This window comes from Lepisosteus oculatus, chromosome 1, assembly GCF_040954835.1.
Source record: "Lepisosteus oculatus isolate fLepOcu1 chromosome 1, fLepOcu1.hap2, whole genome shotgun sequence".
Classification (NCBI taxonomy): domain Eukaryota; kingdom Metazoa; phylum Chordata; class Actinopteri; order Semionotiformes; family Lepisosteidae; genus Lepisosteus; species Lepisosteus oculatus.
The window spans coordinates 71,808,913-71,827,234 of record NC_090696.1 but is presented as its reverse complement, the minus strand read 5'-3'; the positions used below and the strand labels follow the sequence as shown (position 1 = coordinate 71,827,234).

Here is an 18,322-nt window from a genome sequence, read left to right as displayed (position 1 = left end):
GTGATGCGTTGGATATTCTCTTCAGAAATTAAAGTAGGGTAAAAAAAATGTCACATATATGTCGTATTAACATATCAGTCACCATAAATTGCCATGCGTAGATCATAGTTGCTCAGTTTATCTCAGTTGATGCAGACCAATAGAAAACGGCCAAATGACAAATAATCATTAAGACACAATACAAAGTACCCAGTTGAAAATGATAAAGAAAGTTATCAAGGAGAGTAAAGTTATATGTATACATTATAGAAATAGAAATTTAAGAAGTCAATAGTGTTCAGTATTGTTATCAATGCTGGACAAAGAATATTGCTGCTCTAGAGATTAAAGAATAAACTTAGTCATTTCCTGTTTTAAAATGCATAACGCAGACAGATGGAAAATGAAATTAGTTTTCCCAACAGGGTAATTGTGCACCAGAAAACATCACTGTAAGATCCGGTTTGATTCCCTTGTAAGACATTTAACAAAACAGAATCAATTTCTACGAAAGAATAATATGTGCTACACAACTGTAATGTACTGCTGCCACACAGTGGCTGTTTTCTTCTGTATTTCATGTGCCAACAGATTTCTGTAATAAAGTCTGCGACTGTAAAACACTTGCAAAGATTAAACAAAACCTGTAGCTTGGATGAAAGGAGCAATGTACTCACACTAGTGAACCATTTGAGGAAAAGTGCCTTTTTTAAAATTAAGGTTCTAGGATAAGGATTTATATTGTAATATATAATTAGCTTATCGTATTTTGCACAGACTGAAAATGATACTGAACAGCTTAAACATTAAGATCATTACAATTAAATATCATTACAGTTCACATAACCCCGTGCAGAACATTGAACCTTTACAATAGAATGGAAAAAATGCCCACATACAGCCAACATTAAAGTACATAGCAAAGGATACGCCCCTGCGCATTACAGTGATGTTGGCCGCCCGGGCTAAAGAAAGTCTTCTTTAGCTCAGCCGGCAAGACCCGGGTTCCAGCCCATGTGAGGGCAGAAGCCCGAGAACCCGAATTCAATATTAAAAAAACGTTAATCTTAATACAGGTAAATAATATTAACAAAAACAAGAAAGGAAACTGGTCCCATGTTGGCTCCAATCGTCGTCTACACCCAACCTTGATGAGCACGAGTAATCGGAGCCAAAATGGCACAGGGAGGACTGCAGTTTCCACGTTGTAAACGGTGAACGCCACTGAATGACATCAACCACCTGTACGGGACTGATATAGATATTTAATACGAATACGGTATAAAAATGTTCACTCATTTCTTCATTTCACTGGAACCTAAACTGAAATACAGGTGATGTTAATGTCAGGCTGAGAAATATGCGCAGACGAGGTAGAAATTAGGGTAACAAAGGTTTCCCTTAACAGCCAGGGGTGCGGATCCTTCAGAGAAATGAGGACTTTTCCCCCTTAACCACAACCGTAGAGCAAACTGAGGTATTTGAAGCGGCATGTCTTTTTGCCTTAACTGAAACAGAGAAGTGCTTCGAACAAAAATGTGTTTGTCCTTATTGTGCCGCATTACAACAATTATGTATGTATCGTACTCCGCAGCTATATTATATATTTTTAACTAAATTACAGAGAATTCCTTTAAAGCTGCCCCCCAATCATATTATGCAAATAAACATGCCATTTATTGTTTAAAACCATACGACATTAACAAAGTAGCATAATAGAAGCACTATATATAACTGATCGGTTTCTCTCTTTTCTGTTTTCAAAGCGCTACGCAGGCGGGACAATCAACTCAAAACAACCAATCAGCAGTGACTCTTCCTACGCCAACCTGACGTCAAATATTTTCCTTTTAGCTGGCAAAATAATGCCTGAATGAAACAATGGTTGAATTTCAATTTTTAAAAAAAAATTTTTTTAGGAAGACACAGTATAATGAAAAAAATATATATCTCTAACTTAATACATTAAAGGAATCAAACCTGTAATACTACACCGCTTTTCAAATTATTTCAGGCGCATCGAACACCAAAGAGGACCAGCGCTGCCTGCCGCCAAAATTCAAGTTCGCTGAACACAGGAAGAGTAAGGGAACAGTGGCGTTTTGTTATTGTGTGAGGTATGTATTCACGTTTTGGGTAAAAATAAACGCAGTTTTGAAAGCGAATGTATAACAGCAACCGTTTATGCCTTTTTTCACCTCATCCCAGGTAATCGAGAGCTGAAACAAGGCTTCGGGAGGTGACACTAGAATACAACTTTCCTGTAGCTGCGGATGAAGTTCATCGGGGAGTTGAATTTGTAAAACGTTGAAACGAAGATGTACATCAAATCTATCATCTTAGAAGGCTTCAAATCCTACGCCCAGAGAACGGAGATCAATGGCTTTGACCCGTTGTTCAACGCTATCACCGGTCTGAACGGCAGTGGCAAGTCCAATATCCTGGACTCCATCTGTTTCCTGCTCGGGATTTCCAACCTGACTCAGGTAGCGCCGGGTGCCCGTACGCTTTGCACTAGCTTGTGAGCAGTGCTAGTTTTTACTGTGCGGTTCACTTTTTTTTTTCGGTGTGTTCCCCCCCACCCCGATGCAGTATGAATTCGTGTTTTATGCTAGTCCCTAGGCATGCGGGGGGAAACCGGGAGTACGTTATATATTATAAATGTCACCGAAAGATCATCCCTGGAAATCTCGTTTAGGTGCGAGCGTCCAATCTTCAGGATCTGGTCTACAAAAACGGTCAAGCTGGGATCACTAAGGCCTCTGTTTCCATTACGTTTGACAACTCTGACAAGAAGCAAAGTCCCCTTGGGTTTGAGACCCACGACGAAATCACTGTTACGCGTCAGGTATTTGTTTTTATCATTAGCCCGGACTGCAGTTCTGGTATGTTTCATTTTTTTTTCAGAATGCATTGCATTCGTTTAATAAATGAGATTTGTATTGAGTGCTTTTTCCCCCCCGTCTATTTTAAAGGTGGTCATTGGTGGGAGAAACAAATACCTCATAAATGGGGTAAATGCCAACAACAACCGGGTACAAGACTTGTTCTGCTCCGTTGGGCTCAATGTCAACAATCCTCATTTTCTGATTATGCAGGTGAGCATAATTGATAGCTATACCTGTACGTCCCTGTTATGAATCGTTTTGAATTTTATCTCAAGACCTGCTTTGAAGGATGAATTTTTAACGCGCAATTTCTTAACATGTGCGCGGAATTGCTTGTAAACGCATAGTTTGTGTTAAGGTATGTTTGTGTCGAGTAACTTGGGACCACTTTTGATTTTTTCAGGGCAGAATTACGAAAGTTTTGAACATGAAACCCCAGGAGGTAAGTCAGCTCTGCTGCTTTCTTATGCATCTCTTCCCTTCAGGGAATCAGAATGAGCTCCACCATCTTTTTTTTCCTCTGAGCAGAAATCTGCACGTTAAAATATTTCACAGGAGAGACCCATGAGAAAACAACCCACAAATATTTGTTATTGTACCTTAACATTTCTGGACAGAAGACAGTGTTGTTTATGAAAGTGTAACTAAATAAACATTTCAGTTAATCTAATGTACTGTAACCGGATAGCAGCATTTTATACTGATTTAGGTAGAGTTTTGCATTAATTGTTCTGTAGGTCTGTAGGAACTGAACTGATGTCAATGAGGAATTAAAGTATTTTTATGTTTGAAAACGCCATAAAAAATGGAAAAAAGGAAATAGCATTCTTGAACCCAGTTTATAACTTTTCAGAAAGTAACAAATCCCCAAGTGTGTATTTTATAAATGAATAGGAGACTGGAGGCGATAGTGTGTTATTGGTGTTCTATTTAGCTTGTCACATGATGCCCTCAAACTTGCCTTGGATTTTTTTCGTTTTTAAAACCCCTAAAATGACTAAATAAAAAATTAAGCGAGCCCCTTTTTGCTAATATCTTATCTGCTGAGACTTTTCCCTCCTGAGATAGTTATTCAACACATACAGTACAATATTGACAGGAAGTTGTAGTTTAATGATATCAAAAGTATATACCCAGAGGGCACAAAACTGGTTTTGCTAAACTAAACTGGGGATGAAGTAAAGACGATTGCCAATAAGATTATAAATAGAGATTGTGGCTATAAATGAACATTGAAAACATGGAATATGGTGTGATGTAGTACTGTAGTACCCCTAGTCTTTGGGATTGATGAGTATTCTTTATTTAGATCCTGGCAATGATTGAAGAAGCAGCAGGCACCAGGATGTATGAGATCAAAAAGATGGGTGCGCAGAAAACTATTGAAAAGAAGGAGGGCAAGCTAAAAGAGATCCAGACGGTACGGTATCATTGTCAGTGTGCAGAGCTTCATTTCATTCTGGCTGAATGGTAACAGTAATAACCACATATTTGTGTTTTTCGACAGGTGTTAAGAGAAGAGATCACACCAACTCTAGAGAAGCTGAAGGAGGTAAGTCCTACCAGGTTATGGGGTGGTCCAGAATTGTGTTTTTCCCATTGGTAGGTTGTAATCTGTAGCACTCCTGGTGGTTTGTTTATTTTTCTAGGTATTTCTTAAAACGCGGATCTTTTAAAAATGACAACAGTGAAAGAAGTTTGGAATCATTGATGAATCATTATGCCCATTTGTATATGTTTTCACAACAGGAAAAAAAGTGGCTGTTTTGAAAAAGACAAGTTAAGAGGTACATGGCCTGAGACCCACTTCTAAGCCTTTGTTTCGTAGGAACGATCATCGTACTTTGAGTATCAGAAGGTGTTGAAGGAAATGGAGCATCTTACTCGCCTGTATGTGGCCTATCAATTTGTGTGCGCCGAGGAAACCAAAGCCAAGTCGGCTGCAGAGCTGAAGGTGCTGGAGGATGGCACAGTCAAGCTGCGGGAGAAGATGGCAGACAATGAGAAGAAAGTGAAGGAGCTCTCTCAGGAAATTGCTCGGCTGGAGGACAAGAGAGACCAGGTGCTGTAGCTCACTCTTCGCTTTTTGATTGTTCGTTTTGGAGTATAAAGAGAGACTCATGGCTTTTAGGAGAGCAAAATCCTTATGGAAACTCGGGTTGTGTGGGCCAATGTTTTCTTTTATAAGTCCTTCCTGATAGGAAAATATTTTATGCGGTGCTTTGCAGGAAATAAGTTAAAAATTGCTCAGAACTGAAATATTGTATATACAGTAGGAGCTGAAGTGTGGGCAGCACTGTGGTTAGCTTCGGTGCCTCGCAGTGCTGAGGCCCTGGACTCAATTCCAGACCTGGGGTGCTATCTGCTTGGAGGTTGTTCTCCCTGCATTTATGTGGGTTTCTTCCAGATGCTCCGGTTTCCTCCCACTGTCCAAAGACATACTGGTAGGTTAACTGGTTTCTGTGGAAATTGGCCCTGGCGTGAGTCTGTTTCTGTGTTTGTCTGTGCCCCACAATGGACTGAGCTCCCATCCACATCCTGCCTTGCGCCGGTGGCTTGCCGGTATAGACCGTGGCGACCTCGCATTGGATAAAGCTGTTAGAAAATGGATGAATGGACGTTATATCGTTTCGCACAAATATGAGTCTCATTGGATACATGTGCACTTTGACGTCTCGGTCAGCTTCTGAAAGCGTTCCTTTCCTGTGAATGGTGCTGCGTCTAGGACGTGGGTGGCGTGCTGAAGTCCCTGCAGGACGCCCTGTCTGAGGTTCAGAGAGTGGATGCCAAAACCCAGAGTGCTTTGGATCTGAAGAAACAGAACCTTAAGGGGGAGGAGAAGAGACGCAAAGAACTGGTGAAAAGCATGGAAGAGGTAAAGCACAAAAAACAGGACACGCGGTCAAGCGTGGAAATCTGATTCCTTTGAGCCGAAAGATGTTCTTTTGAAACTGTCGTGTGCAGTCTGTAAACCGGCACTGCATGGTATGAGTCTACTTTTCAAGGATACATTTTTTTGTCAATATTAAGTCTCAACCTGAACCACTCGTTTATTAAAAAACCCATGTACCTTACTCAAGAAAACTTAAGTGGGAATGTCACTGGGTACTATAAGCTTTTGTAAAAAAAGGCCCCAGGACTTTGCTTTTGTAGCCTGTAATTCAGAAAAAAATGAGTTTGGCACACTAAATGAAAATCACAGTTCCGTATTTTTGGGTTGAATTGGAATACATTTATGATTTTTGCTTTTAAAATAAAGCATTTTCCTCTCGATTAGTAACTATCAACTTTTGATTTGAGGTTCGTGGTTCAAAATGAATAGTTCTATTTGTAGAGTGTTCCCAACTTAATCGGCTGTAGGTACAAACACCCTCTCAGTCATGTGGTATTTTCTATCAATGTCTGAATTAATTTCAAAGTCTACTTTAAAGAATGACATGATCACTCAACCATGTAGATGATTGCCAGTATTCCTCAGTGATATCTGTCTCTTCTGCAGTATGTGGAGACCTTTTACATTTGAAATAGTTTACCATCAAGATTTTCTGCGGTTTTCAGAAATTGATAACGCACTCATTAGGCCAGTTATAATATCAGTGGTCTGTTTTTCGACTAGTCCTCAATCGAAACTCAAATTACGTTTCACTTTGACCACAGGGAAGAAAATCTCCCTGTGAGTTAGAATCCAGAGGTCTCGAACCAAGTCCGTTGTTACTTTCTGTCCCTTAAGCACATAAAAAAAATAATAAATTGGCAGGACCTAACTGTTCCCAGCTTTCCTCACCCTCAGGATCAAAAGGTCTTGGCGGCAAAGGAGAGCGAGGCGAAGAAGATCACCGAGAAGCTCCGTGCCATCCAGGAGGAGGGCCGGAAGGACGCGGAGGCCCTCGCCGCCGCCCAGCAGCACTTCAACGCCGTGTCCGCCGGCCTGTCCGGCAGCGAGGACGGGGCGGCGGCCACGCTGGCGGGGCAGATGATGACCTGCAAAAACGACATGAGCAAAGCCGACACCGAGGCCAAACAGGTACCACTGTCATCGCTCCGGGGGCTGGGGGGTTGGATCAGGAGTGTCCGGTAAGTTGAACGCATAGGCTAAAGCAGGCAACTCCCCATTTATTATTGCTGCCCATTTCTTCATATTTCAGTTGTGACGTTGTACGCTAAGACACTATCTAGCAGTAATACATGTGAACATATTGTAATTTAGTATCAAATCAACGGAATGCTTTCCAGGTGTGAAGATAAACAACCATTGTTTTATGTGAATGTAGAAGGTTTTTGACGCTGTGTTTTTATGGCATTCTTATTTTTGTTGACTAAAGGCACAGATGAAGCTTAAACATGCCCAGCAAGAGCTGAAGACTAAACAAGCAGAAGCTAAAAAGATGGATAGCGGATATAAAAAGGACCAGGATGCTTTTGAGGCTGTGAAGAAAAACAAAGAAAAACTGGAAGCTGAGTTGAAGAAGCTGAACTATGAAGGTTGGGGAAAAATGGGTGGGAGGGGTGGGGTTTGGACTGACACTTTCCGAGTTTGATAATGCTTTTATTAAATCGTTGGTCATTTGGTGAAATGGCTGTTGTCTTTTTTTTTTTTAGATGGAAAGGAGGAGAAAGTGATAGAAAAGAAGAGGCAGCTGTCTCGCGAGGTTAATCAGCTGAGGGAGACCTATGAATCACTGATGGCCAAGTTTCCCAATCTAAGATTTGAATACACGTGAGTTGTTTTGTTTCCGCCATCCCAAATATAACATCCTGGCTGCGCAGCGTTTGGAAGATACGATGAGTTCCTTTTGTGTGGGCCTGGCCATTCCTCGGGAACCCGCCACATTCTGAGTGAGACGTTTTCCGCTACTTCTTATCTTCATTGCTGGATTTGGGTCTGTCTTCATCAAAACCTTTAGTTGAGGTCACCCTTAGGCAGTTTAAATGTCAGACAACTTTGGTTTTCAACAGTAATCGCTCTTGGCACAGTTGTAGATGCTTTGTGGTTTCTTCCCGTTACAGAAATCCTGAGAAGAACTGGGACAGTAACCGAGTGAAAGGGCTTGTTGCCAATCTGATCACAGTCAGACATCCCTCGAATGCCACAGCACTGGAGGTTGTTGCTGGGGGGCGCCTTTATAACGTGGTTGTGGATACCGAGGTGAGCACTATAATTGTCTAGATACATTATGAATATACCTCCACACAGCTTTTTTTATGAATACCATATCAAAATTAATCAAGGTCTTGGTACAAAAACTGAGAAACTGCATTGCTCCTATTTTGTTTTGTGATCAGCAGTTTAGTGAAAGAAGAATAAAATAGACAATAGACAGTGGAAACAGATAGATCTTTATGCACAGGAGCTCCTACACAAATACAGTATAATTAATCAATGGCAAACAGGCACATGGCCAGGAAAGTGGAGACCACTTCCTATGTTTCCAAGGTACATGAATCCGAATCGTTTAATCATTTAATCCAGCAAACCATGATGAACGATCTCTCAACTTTTGACCCTGTTTGTTTTCACCTTGTGATTTGTTTCATGGGAATATTTGAGTAGCGCAGGGAATATTTGAGAATGCACCTTGGTTTCAAACTGCAGTATGCTTATTTATCATGTGCTACATTTTGCTCAATCTAAAACGAACGTTGCAGGTGACTGGCAAAAAGTTACTGGAGAAAGGTGAACTCAGGCGAAGGTACACCATCATCCCGTTGAATAAGATCTCAGCCAAGTGTCTGAATGATGGTGTTGTAAAGATGGCCAAGAGCTTGGTAAGTATTCCAAGTGGTTCTGCTGTATCTTAAACCAAGCATAAAATAAAACTAATTCAGCGTTTCATTAAATAATAAGCATTCATTAAGGTTCAGCTTGCATCTTTCATTAAATCATTTAGTAATAATGGTCTGTGATATTTGGTAAAGTAGAAACAAAGTGAACTTTTTATTCTTTACATAAACTTCAGTGGTTAACATTGCTGCCTTCCAGCATTGGAGCCCTAGGTTCTATATAGATGCAGCTTTGAGCTAAAAAAAACAGCAGGTGACTGATGGCACACTGATCAGCTGTAGACAGAACTCGGATATTGTTTTTTGTCACAGAGCTTTGACGTTTTGTGCTACCATACAACATTTGCTTCAATTTCAAGTGAAGCCCTGGTCAGCCACTGGGACACTTACAATGCATGAATATCTACACAGGTTACCAGAAATCACTTTTCTAAGAATCTGTGAGTCTTAGGAGAAATAAAAGACTAATGATATTAAAGAATTATTCCAGGTTCCAGATTTGAAGCTGATCTTAAAAGTGATACCTGAGCTGGACTTTATCCTCTGAACCACTAATGCAAGCTTCTGATTGTAAAATGGACTTAAATCTGAAATAAAACTTTTGCTGCTAGTGTCTCTGATGGATTTGTTTCAGGTTGGAAATGACAATGTTCACACTGCTCTATCCCTGGTGGGGTATGAATCGGAGCTTCAGAAAGCGATGGAATACGTCTTCGGAACAACACTGGTTTGTGATTGTCTGGACAATGCCAAGAAAGTGACTTTTGATAAAAGAGTCATGACAAAAACGGTCACTCTTGGTGGGGACGTCTTTGATCCCCAGGGAACTCTGAGTGGAGGTAAAAGTTCTTTAAGGATGAGGCATGCGTTTCCTGTTTTGAAGACATTGTCATGCCCTGATCATTGCAGTAGATTTTTAGAATTCAAAGGATTAACATTTCAAAAGGATTAACATTTCATTTGTCATTCAATGCAATGCAACATATTCACCACTTTATACATTACTTTAATTAATAACTTTGTCACCCTAATCTGCAAAACTTTCATCACTAGAGACGGAAACAAACATGAATAATTTAGTGTAACATTTCCTTTAAAAATCCATCAAAGCAGGGATTTTCAAATGTGAAAGATTGGTCTCCCTGACCATTTGGTCAGTGTGCTCAGCATAACCGTTTACGATGTAGCCGAATATTGTATAATTACTTTTTCCAGGAGTTCATATCTGTTCTTCCTGGTAGAAATGTTAGAACAGTTGATGTCCATCTTAAAGGAATGTTTCATTTGCTGTGCTGAAATATAGTTTGTACGCGGTTTGGAAGGTAGGTTTTTCCACTTTGCGTCCCGTGCGAAGGCTTGTGAACAGCCGGCAGTGCTGAAGGTGCAATGTGCACCATGCTGCCTGTGGGACTCTGAAGCCGCTCTCTTGGTGTCCTAGGAGCCCGAACTCAAATGGCTTCAGTGCTGTCCAACCTGCAGGAGCTGAAAGACGTTCAAGATGGGCTCGTGGCAAAAGAAGCAGAACTGCAGGCTGTTGAGAAAGAGCTGAGCAGCCTGAAAGGCACTGCTGAAAAGTAAGTCTCTGCAAAGGGCTTGCTAATGTTTTTGATGTCTGTCGTTGCTTTCAGTTTAATATTTAACTTTGCGTATATATAGCTCAAGAGTGGATCACTGTCAGACAACCGTAATAACTGACTTGAATCTTATTTCACATCCACAATTGACATCTAGTTATGCATAAAAAATGGTTCAAATGTTTTAATACAGACTGGGTTAGAAAGGATTACACCCCATGAGTTCTTCACCTTTTCTCAAATATACTTTTAGATTGTATTAAGAACGGATATTGTATACATTAAAATTGCTTAACATCAAATCTGCACATATTTAAAAGGTTTTAAAAAATGCAGAAATAAAGATCAATAACCATGAGGAAGAATATCAGGAAGAGTATTGAGGTTTGTGCTGATATTCTGCATGTATTTACATTGTCATTCGCAGAATCATTCATGGTATCAAGGGTTTGTAACAAAACTTGGGTTATATTGACTGTTTCAGGTACCGACAGCTCCAACAACAACTGGATATGAAGTGTGAGGAGTTAGAAATTTTGCAGACTAAACTTCAGCAGAGCAGCCACCACAAGCAGCAGGAGGAGCTGGAAGCACTTAGAAAGATTATTGGTAAATTGTCATCGTGAGGAATTCATATAGTTAACTATGAACGTTATATAATTATTTTGTGAGCAGATCAGTAAAATAGCCTTATTTATGACAAATGCATGCAATTTTTAATGTATGTACCAGTTTCTATTTAAATATGACCTTTGTTTTTAATGGGGTTTTTAATCTTTGGTGCTTTGTTGTTTCAGAGGAGAGTGAAGAGACCCTCAGAAAGACAAAGGAGATCCACAAGAATGCGGAGGAGAAGTACAAAGTTTTGGAAAACAAGATGAAAAACGCAGAGGCAGAGCGGGAGAAGGAACTCAAGGAGGCACAGCAGAAACTCAATGTGGCCAAGAACAAAGCTGATGCCTTCAGCAAGAAGCTGAAAGAAAAGCAACAGGTGATGCCAGACTCAGCATTTTTTGCAATTAGCTTGTTTTAAGCTTTCCTGTTCAAGGCTGCAACTATTCTTGTTAAATACACACTAAGCAAACATTTGACGAGTACAAACTAAGAGGCTAATTGGGAAGTTAGATGACAGTCTGCAATGCACGTTCCTAACACTATCTGGCGCGGTGTATTTTTTCTTGTATATCAAAGTACTACAGCACTACAGAATGTTTTTAGGATCATGACAGAACGTGTTTTGAGGTGTGTGTAAATATATGTATACTGTATCCATATAAATACCCATTTTCATCGACCAGTGATTCGTAATTACTCACCTTCTGTGTTTTTATAATAAAAACTTATAATAACCGTCTTCTCAGCTAGAAATAGCTATTAATAAATAGACTGTTTGGCCATCTCTCTTTAGAAAGAAAACGAACAATAATTTCTAAAAAGAAAACCGTCGTCGATCCTGGGTTCGAGCCTGGGTTGTGTCACTAGATGACTGGCGCTCAGCCAGTTGTGCCAGGGCAGGGCGGGATTAGTTGGCCAGGATGTTCTCAGCAGCAGACTCCTGCTGGCTCCTGAGTGCTCACAGTAATGGGTACCAGTGAGGGTATTGCCTCTCCCTCAGTAGGTGCTGAACCTCCTGTACAGGGTAACATTGCCCGTGAAGCCTGCATAATGCCATTTTCATCTTCCATCATATAGGTAGTCATTGGAGGGAATTGATCTGCAAAATGTATGAATCGCCTCACCAGTGTTGGTGTGAGTACAAGCCCTGTTATCTTTCCCTCTCAGGAAGCTGATGCTTTGGTTCTGGAGCTGGAAGAGCTGAAGAGGGAGCAGGCTGGCTATCAGCAGCAAATCGAAGCTGTGGACGAGGCGATAAAGGCCATTCAGGAGCAGGTCGACAGCATGGCTTCTGACGTGGCCAGTAACAAGGTCCGCTTTCTTTTGGAACCCGGGCTCAGCCTGAGCTGGCAGGGAGAAGTGTCCATGAAGACAGTCTGTCTCCATTTTCAATTAAAGTACTTTTCATGATGAGCCACTGAAGCAGGGGTGTTGGATGATCAGTGGCCATCATTATCCAAATCGTTAATTACTTAATTTACTGCTTCTTCAGTGTTTTCTAATCCTCCTACCTAGATGGTATCATTTGCAAACTTGTCAAGTTTGCTAACTGTATTGGAATCTAAATCCTTGACTGACTGGTCCCTCTATTAGTGGTAGTATTAGTAACTTGCAGTATAAATACTACAAATAATTACATCACCCCAATTATAGGCTACAGATGAAAGGTGAATTTTCCATTTTCAATAATCGATTTTCATTCCAAACTCTTGTATTCCTGAATACATACCTCCTGCAATTTGGGAGTCACTCATGTACGAGGAACTCTATGAAACCTTCTGAAAAGTCAAAATGCATCCTATCGTATGTTTTTTTTGTCTGGTTAGGAGAACTCTAAAATGTTGTATAAGACCTGAATTTTCTAAATCCATATTGATTCTTTCCTAGGATATTATTTCCATACAGGTTTTTGAGTGCCTCAAGAGGAGCATAGATAAAACAAGTCTTACAGTCATCAGTTAGTGAAACAAAGTTATTTAGTTAAATGGCAAGCAAAGCCACATTATTAGTTATATTCTGGTACAGCAATTCTTGCGTAAGTAGAATATTCGATTTCTTCTGCATTAGTTCTTCCTCCTTTAAGTTTGCCCTCAAAGTATTCTCCCCCTCTAAGTATTGCAAGTAAAATTTAACGTGTAATAACAGCATACAGTATAGATAAATATTAAATTGTCAAATAGGAACACAGGATTAAAATAAAATATTGCGTTTCAGTGCTGTCATGCAGCCATCTTAATTATACTGTCAGCAGTGTTATTATTGGACCCCTCATGATCAGCAAGCTCTTTTGTTTCTAGCAAGCAGTGAAGAAGGCCCAGGAAGATGTCGCCAAGCAGAAGGAGATCATTTCGGTTCAAGACAAGGAAATTAAAGGCAAGTCCGACGTGGTGTCCAAACTGGGAGAAGAGAACAACGACGCTCAGCTTAAGCTCAAGGAGCTGGAGCATAGCATCAGCAAGCACAAGACGGACAGTGCTGAAGCTGCAGAGAGGGTAGGTCTGGCCGGTGCTCACCTGTCTGTGAACATGAGTGAGTGTTTCTAGACCACAGAAGCCATTGTGCTAATGAGGGATTTTTTTCAAGCACAGATTGAATGAATGTGATCTTTGTTTCACTATAGCTGCTGCAGATTCATACGGTCAAGTTTCACATTCGTGTTCCCTTTTTTTCTCAACGCATAATTGAGTTAAGTTTTGTTATAGGATAACGATCAGCATATTACATGTCCAAATACGACTGTTATTTTCAGATGTTTGGGACTTTCACTGAAGGCTGTAAGAAACGCATGCACAGCATGTTTTGCCGAATTGGTTTGTTCGGAAATGTTTAATGGTTTATGCCGTCATTGATATGAGTGTGACGGTGCTCAGTGCTGTAAAACTCATTTTGTTTGGGCCCCCACAGGTGGCAAGAATGCTAGCTGAGAATGAGTGGATTTCAGCGGAGAAGCACTTCTTCGGGCAGCCCAACACCACCTACGATTTCAAAGCAAACAACCCCAAGGAGGCTGGCCAGCGACTTAAGAAACTCCAAGACACGAAGGACAAGCTGGAAAGAAATGTTAATATGAGGGCAATGAATATGCTTAGTCAGGTGGAGGAGAAGGTAATTGGCAGCTTATGGTATTCATACAGTATGTTTTCATTGCATGGTGATCTGACTACAGCCACAGTTCCAAATGATTTGATGCATTTGTGTTCTATAATTTAACAACCCTAACCCTATGATGACATACCAAAACGGTATGGTTTTGAGTCCTAAATGCATGACAGAGTACTGTTGTTTCACAGAATTGAAGCTCTGACTGAGTGTTTGTTTTTCACTGCCAGGGGCATTATTTTTATTAAAAGTAAAATTGTAGAATAATTAGAAACCTCACTGTAGATGAAGATACTTTTTTAATATTTGAAATCTTTTTGTATTGAATCATGCACTAGTCGGTCGACGATGTTTGAGAGGGGGAGTTTTGCCGTTGTTGATTTGTGACATTTACATCTTTCTGTTTCTCTGTGATAGTACAATGAGTTGATGAGGAAGAAAAGAATTGTTGAAAATGACAAATCCAAAATTCTTCAGACTATAGTAGAGCTGGACCAGAAAAAGAATGAAGCTCTGAATGTTGCATGGCAAAAGGTAGGTTTCTTCTAAACAACAGAAACTAAAATGGTTTTACATGAAAAGTAGAATTCAGAGAATTACGATGTATCATATTGATACATAGGATAGAAATGTTCTGAAAATGTCGGGTTTTGGTTCATTTTGTTTTGTATGTGATTAAGATTGGGTCAGAAAAACCAAGTGAGCAAAACATTCATGAGCAGGCTAGTTTGGCAACAGTAACGCTAGAGCATTTAATTGCACGGGAGCAACACACTTGTGGAGCTTTTTTTCGTTATTTTATGAACAGTAAATGAACATCTGATTTTGCTTCTAAAAGGGAATTGTTCCTTAGATTACTTTGTGGTGTGTAGATATTGAGACTCTAACTAATGTAGGTAAGAGGAATTATAACTGAGTGAATTAAAACATTCAGAGCAAATAGAAATAAAACCTCTGCATATGATTAAAGCTGTCAAAAACATTCTCTACTAGACAGATGAAGTCTGAAGCAAGCAATAGTGTCTCATATGAGAGCAGTATCTCTGTTGAAACCATAACCAAGTTAGGACCTCCTAAAGCGGACATTTCTGAAAACAGCGGGTTATTTGTGAGAGAACTGGAGGTTCGCAGTTCACAGCATGCGCACGCTAGACTGGCTCTTAACACTTGTACATCACAGCAGGAAGAATAAAGTGAAAAGGGCTGGTAAAACATGACATCCCCCCACGATCTGCAGATTTCTAAAAGGGAAATGTGAAGATTAGACTTGAAGTTTAGGAGCTGATGATGTTTCATGGTCAGTGTGGTAAACAGTTGCTGATGGATCCAGTGTTGTTGTTTGTTTTGCTGCTTTACAGTAGGAGAGAGTTAGGAGTCAAGTGTTTTTCTTTTGCGTTTTGTTCTAGGTCAACAAAGACTTCGGCTCGATTTTCTCCACCCTGCTCCCAGGGGCGGACGCCAAGTTAGCTCCTCCGGAGGGCTGTGGCGTTCTTGACGGCCTGGAGTTTAAAGTCGCCCTTGGAAGCACGTGGAAGGAGCATCTGACGGAGCTGAGTGGGGGGCAAAGGTGACATTTTTGGTCATTTCCCCGAAAAGTCTCGTAAGACACAACCTACTGAACTCCTTCAAGATATGAAAACTGCCGTGCTCTGTGCTACAGAGAACTGAGACGCTGAACTCCCTATTTTCTTGTTTGTTGTGGGTGTTGTTGATAACACTTCAAACATAAATAGGCTTTAAAACTAATTTGCAGTTTGGGGCCAAAAGTTCACTAGGGATAGAGGAAGTATTTCAGAAAGGTTATTGAGATGATTTATAGTAATGCACAGTGGAAATTCCCTGTGGATGTAGTGATGATATTTGGCTGCTGGTGTTTTGCAGGTCTCTGGTGGCCTTGTCCCTGATTTTGGCCATGCTCCTGTTCAAACCAGCACCCATATACATCTTAGATGAGGTGGACGCGGCCTTGGACCTCTCCCACACTCAGAACATCGGACAGATGCTGCGCACTCACTTCACTCATTCACAGGTTTGTCAAGGTTCTCCTGTCCTCTTCACGGAGAATTTTCCTTTATCATCTGCCTTCCTGAAACTGTACGGTTTAAAACGTTTAGTTTTGAAACCATACTTCAAAGCAAACCATGTGCTGAGATCAGTTTCCTCAACTCTTTCGCTCAGTCTTGATTCTTTGACAAGATCGCATCAATAGAGACACATTCCCTCATGCAGGTGTTCTGAGAAATTGATTATAGAAGCACCCGTGAACAATGAAAAGCATTTCAATTTGTGGACTGGCATGCTTATTGTTTTTTTTGTAGTCTAATCCCTGATTTCATTTACAATGTTATATTTGGTGGTCTATAGTGTACTACCACTTTTATTTTGAATGGTTTTTGTATTGTCAAGTCTCACCCATATACTGTACAATATGTTTTCAGACCCATGTTCCTGTGCCTAATGCATGTTATAGTGCTACACTTTGACTACTTTCTTTGTTGCCAGTGTTTCAGTGATTTCTGTTGCATTGCAAGTGACTGCTAATGCAGTAGCTTCTATTTCTTCTGGCTTTTTTCCCCATATTGGCATTTAGAGCATTTCATTTCCTGGACCTTTTGATCTTTTGTTTTTTCTCTTGGCTCCCCTTTTTGGCTCTACTCCCTGTGAATCTTCCTTGCAGATTATCTTTGTATTTTCTTTGCTTTTCTTAAACGTTATAACTTAGTGGCTTTTTGTTCTTTTTCTTTTCCAGTTTATTGTGGTTTCCCTGAAGGATGGCATGTTCACCAACGCAAATGTCCTGTTCAAGACCAAGTTTGTGGATGGAATTTCGACCGTGGCCAGGTTCACCAACAGCCAACACAGTGCAAGTGTTGCTGGCCACAACAGAGTGGACAAGGCAAAATCAAAGGACAAAAGGCAAAGAACACTGATTGAAAACTGAACTGTATCGTGGGCACCTGCCCGTGCTGAAAGATTATTTTCATCTTATTTTACAGACGTACACCTGTGTCTTTGTCAAATGTTTTCTGAAGTTTGCTCTTCATTTAATGGCACCTTCCTTCCCATATATTTTTTTAATTTGTGGATTTTAAGGACTTTAGATGCATAAACCACATGTATAGAGCGAATGCAGTGTTTTCTAATTGTCAATATGTCTGTGTGTTTTAAGATGGTTAGCACAACCCCCTTAATGAGAGATGTCTTGAAGTTCAGTTCAGTCATTCCAGTATCGAGACTGGATGAGTGCAAAATTATTATTTTTTTAATTTGGAGACACCACTTTTATCATTATACCTATGTGGACCGCTCTACGGTACTTGACAGGAGAGTGAGTGCTGATTGGAGGAATACCATGTCTCTTGCTGATGTCTGCAAATCTGCAGGTGGACTGGAGCACAGAGTTGAACCTATGCTCTGAGGTGGAGCCCTTGTTAATTGTCTTACGTGACCCATAACTTCAGTCAACACAAATTTGAGCTAGTGAAGAAGAGTAATAGTAACGAACCTGAAGCACAAGTACATGGCTTTGTGTATAAGGGGGTACTGTGGGGATCTGCACTGACACAGGGCCTTCTTGGTGTAGATGGAACATGACCTTTGTCACCTTGGTTTCTGAGCTGTCAGTGTAAAGGGTGTGTGTATAAATAACTCCCCACTTTCCAATTTTTGATTTCTGGAGCAATATGTTTTTTCTGCTTGTGTGTTCTGTCAGCTGTTTTCTTTCACATGTATTTTTATGTGCTAATAAAAGTTTTAATAATTTTATTGTGAAAATAAGTTTTTTTTACACTTGGTTATCACTGTATTAAAACATTTTATGGAATGCTAGCTTGTATGCACATAGTCAAAATATTATTTCTTTGGAATCGTGCTCCCTGCATTTCCCGTGTGAAGTTGTCCAGTGTGCATTTTCACCACGTTGGAACTAGAGTAATACGATGCATGATAATGGTTTGACCATGATTTTCAACCTGCTATTAAGGGAAGTAATAAATGTTTTGTGATGCACAATGAACATGCAGCCATGTGTGGTTTGGGAGTAGCTCACGGATGGAACAAACGGGATTGTAGAAAAACGCTGGGAGTTCACCTCTTGGTGTAAGAGCTGATAAAACTGTCTAAATGAATTCAGAATCTGTAGTGACATTTCTCATTAATGCAAGAACAACACGAGTCAACCATGTCCAGCTTGAGAAATTAAGATTTCCTGGTTCCAGTCAGCATGGTTGAAGGAAGAAAACTTTATTTGGTTGACACTTACGCAAAGTGACTTTCTTCTGCATTTGTATATCGGATTATACTGCTACAACCTGTGTGGAACATGTAGCTCAAGGGCACAAAAGAACATCCCCACCTAGGCTTTGAAGATTTTATTTTTAATTAAGA

General features: G+C 40.3%; 1 protein-coding gene across 1 annotated transcript; it reads left to right on the top strand.

Annotated features, from left to right (window-relative positions):
- Positions 1-1,956: 1,956 nt before the first annotated feature.
- smc2 (structural maintenance of chromosomes 2) lies at positions 1,957-17,701 on the top strand. Its single transcript, XM_006630065.3, has 25 exons — positions 1,957-2,096; positions 2,188-2,465; positions 2,678-2,827; positions 2,955-3,077; positions 3,271-3,309; positions 4,177-4,287; positions 4,375-4,419; positions 4,696-4,929; positions 5,593-5,742; positions 6,658-6,891; positions 7,190-7,349; positions 7,467-7,584; positions 7,875-8,013; positions 8,514-8,633; positions 9,283-9,487; positions 10,087-10,222; positions 10,707-10,831; positions 11,020-11,213; positions 12,005-12,148; positions 13,135-13,329; positions 13,742-13,942; positions 14,354-14,470; positions 15,343-15,503; positions 15,818-15,965; positions 16,686-17,701. The coding sequence occupies exons 2-25, from the start codon at positions 2,298-2,300 to the stop codon at positions 16,875-16,877; spliced, it is 3,609 nt and encodes a 1,202-aa protein (XP_006630128.2). The 5' UTR covers positions 1,957-2,096; positions 2,188-2,297; the 3' UTR covers positions 16,878-17,701.
- The last annotated feature ends 621 nt before the right edge of the window (positions 17,702-18,322 follow it).

Bases quoted from the DNA above. Each gene is read 5' to 3' on its own strand.
- smc2 (XM_006630065.3), top strand. From the start codon at position 2,298: ATGTACATCAAATCTATCATCTTAGAAGGCTTCAAATCCTACGCCCAG. The intron at 10,832-11,019 runs GTAAATTGTCAT...TTGTTGTTTCAG, and splicing joins AGCACTTAGAAAGATTATTG to AGGAGAGTGAAGAGACCCTC. The intron at 15,504-15,817 runs GTGACATTTTTG...GGTGTTTTGCAG, and splicing joins GAGCTGAGTGGGGGGCAAAG to GTCTCTGGTGGCCTTGTCCC.